This window comes from Phalaenopsis equestris, unplaced genomic scaffold (genome assembly GCF_001263595.1).
Source record: "Phalaenopsis equestris unplaced genomic scaffold, ASM126359v1 Scaffold000198, whole genome shotgun sequence".
Taxonomy (NCBI): domain Eukaryota; kingdom Viridiplantae; phylum Streptophyta; class Magnoliopsida; order Asparagales; family Orchidaceae; genus Phalaenopsis; species Phalaenopsis equestris.
Window position 1 is genome coordinate 797,813 of NW_018164640.1, and position 5,019 is coordinate 802,831.

A 5,019-nucleotide genomic window follows, 5' to 3' on the forward strand; every position below is an offset into this window, starting at 1 on the left:
TATATATATATATGTCATTTTATTCATGCATGAAAAAGTGTATTTCATTATGATGTCGAAACCAAACCTTGGATTAGGGCTGCTCTTCACGGCTTTCTTCCCATACTTCCTCCACTTGAATCCATCGTCCATTATCTCCACATCTGACTTCGTCCGGAACCCAATCCTGTATTCGGCCGCTTCGATCTTCCTTCTCTTCACCTCCTCCGCATTCCTGTATCAACCAATAAAAAAATATTATTGTAGATGTTTTTGAAGGCACAATCAGGGAATAGAGCGTGAAGGAGAAGAGAGAAGCAGAATGATCAGTAAAATTGTGTAAAATTTATTGGTGAAATGAGACACGATTTATAAATAAGAGGACCATAAGATTACACCTATAATCCTGGTAAATTAGGGACAATAAGGAGATATTTTAGGTAATAGACGTTTAAAGGAGCGGAAAATTGAAAAAGCATTTTGTCAGTATATAATCAGGGCAACTATCATTTTGGGGACGGGTTGAAAGATTCGAGGCATCACTCAAAGATTTCAGGAGATTGTTATCGTCCATTCGATTTGAGCGAGAAACCCTACTAAAATGATCATGAGGGAGTTCAGTCGAGATATCATTTGAGCAGGCCAGCAGTTATCGCCAGATATAAGATTGAGCCGGCACTTGGCTAGCATGAGCCAGACAGTCGGAAGGTGGGGCCTTGGCTTTCCACTGGTTGGCCTCTTAGATCTCTTTAAGATTTGTGCAAACACATTTTTTTATGTAAAATTCGATTGAATTTCATTTAACTTACATCTCGCGGCCTTCGCTCCTCCGCTGGCCAACGTTCTGCTTCGTCGCCAGAACGGCCGGCGCGGCGGCATCTGATTCCCCCGTGAAATTGAGACATAGATCGTCGAAGAGCTGTGCGTCTTCGAATCCAACGTAGCTGTGGACATCGAGGTCTGAGTGCCAGCCGGTGAAGGCTGCCGGAGAATTGTGGGAGCTGCGGGAGCAGAAATCGGGGAGGTTGAAGGAGGAGTGGAGGTTTGTTGGGTCAGTGAACTCTAGAAGAGCCGCCATGGTTTTAGGACTGGAGTTGGGCATGTTAAGGAGAGGCTTGTGGTATTTATAGAGTTGGAAGCTGATGGCTTTTGGGCAGCTTCGTGGCAGAGGAAGGTGATTGCGCCAGGTGTCAATTGTTGAGGTGGTTGAAAAGTAATGATAAAAATTATATATTTTTTGGTTAAATGGAGTTTAAATATAGAACATAGGGTAATGCAATGGATTAATTTTTTATTATTTTTCATTTTTTTGTATTTATTTATTAATTGGAAGATTTACATAAGTACCCCTGAATTATAATGTATTTATATATCTAGTATGTAAACTTCAATATATACATAGATGTCACATTTTCTATGTATGAAGATGTGCATTTCATGGTATTTTTGATGGACACTTTCCTCCATCTAAAGGATGAAGAAGAATTCTTTTGATTGTTATTGATTACTTTTCAAAATGGATCGAGGCAAAAGCTTTAGCTCGTATCGTTGCAGGCGTGGTTCAAAGTTTTATCTGGACAGAAATAATTTGCCGATATGGCTTTCTCCTGATACTCATCACGGATCAAGGGATGAAAAATTTCTGCCAGAGCGAGAGGATTAACTTGAAGTTTTAGTTCGTACAATACCCATGAACTAATTATCAAGCCGAAGTTGTGAGCAAAGTCAATCTAAACCTGCTCAGAAAGAAGGTTGAGGTTGCCAAAGATAATTGGGTAGATATGCTTCCTTCGGTTCTTTAATATCTCTGAATCACTCAGACGAAGTAGACCAGAAAAATGTCATACGTACTTTCCCATGGAATGGAGGCATTGTTAATGATCAAGTATAATCACTATAGTCAAAGAGTAATCACTATAACGTCTTTTTACGAAGGGGAGCTTGCTGAATGGCAAGATGCAAACGAGGAAAGAGCTTCACTTGCACTCGATCTATCTGAGGAAATTCGAAATGAACACTGCCCTGAGATGAAGAAATAGAAAAAAATGTCCTCTCAATACTACAATAAATATGTCCGGAAAAAGACATTTTTTCTTGTTGATTTAGTTCAGAAGAAGGCCGATTGAGCCATGAGAGGACAATCGTTCGATAAGCTTGATCAGAAATAGACCAGCCAGTTCATCACAACCATCAAGTTTCTTCTCGAGCATACAATTTGAAAACATACACGAGTAAAGTCCTTCCACTAACATGGAACAGGGACGACCTTAACAAATTTTATCCATAAATAAATGATTATTTTCGTTTTTATTTGTCATCAAATTTGAGAAGCAATAATACCATGAAAAAACTGACTAGAATTCTTTTAGAAAATGTAACAAATGTGATGAAAAAAAATTCAAGAAAAGAGCTTGTGGAACCAATAGATCGACGAACCTCGTTCTACGAGAATCTCGGAGAGCTCGAGCATTTTATAAGACAACTGAAAAGTGTTCTGATGTTGGGTCACAAAAAAGACGACTGATCGATGCTTGGTCACAGAAAGAAAACCAAAAAGCGTTCCGACATTAGGTTGCAAAAATACGGCCGAAAAGTGTTCTGACACTTGTTCTGAGAAAGACAACCGAAAAGCGTTTTGATGCTTGGTTACACAAAGACAACCGATTCTTGGTCACAAAAAGACGACAAAAAAGCATTATGACGCTTAGTCTCATAGACGATCGAAAAATATTCCAATACTTGGTCGCAAAAAGACGACCGAAAAAAGAGTTCTGGCGCTTGGTCGCAACAAGACTACAAAAAAATATTTTGACACTTAGTCGTAAATAATATGACTAAAAAACGTCCCAACATGAGACCATAAAGATACAAACTACATACTATGTTCCCAAGAATGAATAAAAAATTTTAACTTTTTTTGAAAGTTCTGAAATTATGTTTAACGAAGATTTTTGTTTTATAAATTCCCAAGAAAGATAGGTGAATTATATAAACAATCAATCAAGTGCTTGATCACAAGTAACAATCAACAAAATGTCATATTTCATTCGTGTGAATGTTTGTAACAAAAGCCAACTATTTATACTTAAAAAATGAATATATGGAGATCGTCCACCACATTATCCCCTCAGATTCCCCTCAATGTTCAAAAGTAGAAGGAGCGTTGTATAGCTTCGTGAATTTTTCAAGGTTAGAATATGTAGGTTCAACCAGTCCCACCCAAGACCCGAGCAAAAAACTCGTCCGTCGTGATCTTGTGACCCGCCTCTAGGTATTCTACTTTTGTGGTGAGTAGTTCTTCGTCTGTCGTCCTAGTGGACATTTATTTCGTTAATACAACTTTTTTTTTCTTGGACTGCAAAAATCCATTCAAATGCTATCTCCAACTCCACCTAAGTATCTTTTACATCAGGCTCCACCTCAGCCGCCCTTATTGTCGCTAGCTCTGCCCTTTCTCGATATCTTGGCCTTCTTCTTAGACTTGCCAAGGGTATCTCTCTTGGATGGTAGATAGAAGTACAATGATGAGTAGAAGCATAACCCAAGAGTTGATAGCTATCAAGCAATTAACACAATTCAACCTGGCCGAGCTCGTCGAGTTGCCAGTCCAAACCTGTTGAACAAATGATATCTATGATGGTAAAAGCATATCTCTCAGTCACTAGGTTCCAAGGGAACCAATCCCTCTCAATGTTAACCAGATCGAAACTTCAATTAGAGTTCATAAAAAACCCTTATCTTTTTCCATAGGAATCCATCGAACTTGCCCACCTTTCTTCCTTCTTGACGGGCTTGGCTTGGGAGGCAAGGGTCAGGAGAAACAACTTTACCCTTTCTCCAGCGCTCAGCCGACTCAGATGAGACAGAGCTTTCTCCCAAATATTCACCGTCGGGCTCTCCCTCAACCTGCACCTATGGTGACTGGCTGTTTGCTTCAACTCTTTTAGACGTAGGCATGAAACCAGTCGAAGACGGCCGAAGGATCTCCTATGCCAAAAAGTGCCTCGACAATCCCTTTGTATCTATGGGGAAAAGGGAGGGAGTCACATTCTCTCCTGAATCACCTATGAATATTGAGGAAGGTTCTCGTTTGATTAGTATTAATTCGCTAGTAACTTTATTCTGAATAACAATAGAAGTTTTTGAAACCAAATAAATGAAATCGGAACCTTGTATTTGCCCCCCTGATGGGCCAGCTCCTTCAGTTCTCTCTTCTGTTTCTTCGACGAGGGAACTATGTGTTTTCTTCCTCTTCTTTGACACCTTTTTTTAGAGCCACTCGGCCTACTCTAGCGGTTTTCTCTCCTCAACTTCATCGGAGGCAGACCACAACTCTTCTGTCATTGGGTCATAATCTCTCGAGTTCAACACCCGATTTACAGTTAAGGGTTCAGTGTATTGGAGCAGTGATAATTGCCAGTCGAGAATGACCTTCTCCATTGCTTTCCGCTTAGAGGAAATTATTTTACTCTTATTATACAAACCTCCCGTGGCTCAAGTCGTGAAACAACATTCAACCCAGGAACCCCTCAAGAACTGTTGCTTCCAATCTCTTATCTTGTTCTCCAGTTCAATTAAATGAAACATCCGCGTAGTGCCAAAGACCACGTACCCATCTGGCTCTACCCGAAGAAAGAACGTATGTGAAAACAGTTCTCGAAACCAAGGAACACCTCCTCTGCACAAATAAATTGCATATGTCATTAGCACGACAATTGAATTTGGCTTCACATGGGTTGCTATCACGCCATAGAAGTTGAAAATCAGGAAAGCTCTGTACACAAGGGCAGTTGAAGCTTACAATGAAACTGGTCTCGGTAAAAGAATAGGTTATCACTTAGGAAATCAGTAGCTCAAACACCTACATCCGTTTAATCCAAAACGACACTTGTGTCATAAATACAGGTCTCAGTCTAGCAACCTAACCTCACATTCAGCCAGTATCGACCTCTAGGACTATCTAACCGAGTCAAAAATCTAACACATAGAGCCTCCACATCCGCTGCTTGCCACGAAGAGCCTCCAAGTCATATATATATA

The 5,019-nt window shown here is 40.0% G+C and overlaps 1 protein-coding gene across 1 annotated transcript in view; it reads right to left on the reverse strand.

Annotated features, from left to right (window-relative positions):
- Nucleotides 1-1,057, reverse strand: part of LOC110022588 (probable WRKY transcription factor 50) — a 3,048-nt gene extending 1,991 nt beyond the window's left edge. Inside the window, exons 1-2 of the mRNA XM_020721619.1 lie at nt 789-1,057; nt 68-214 (exon numbers count right to left, since the gene is read on the reverse strand). Coding sequence (XP_020577278.1) covers nt 68-214; nt 789-1,057 — 416 coding nt within the window. The remainder of the gene's footprint in view (nt 1-67; nt 215-788) is intronic.
- Nucleotides 1,058-5,019: the final 3,962 nt, after the last annotated feature.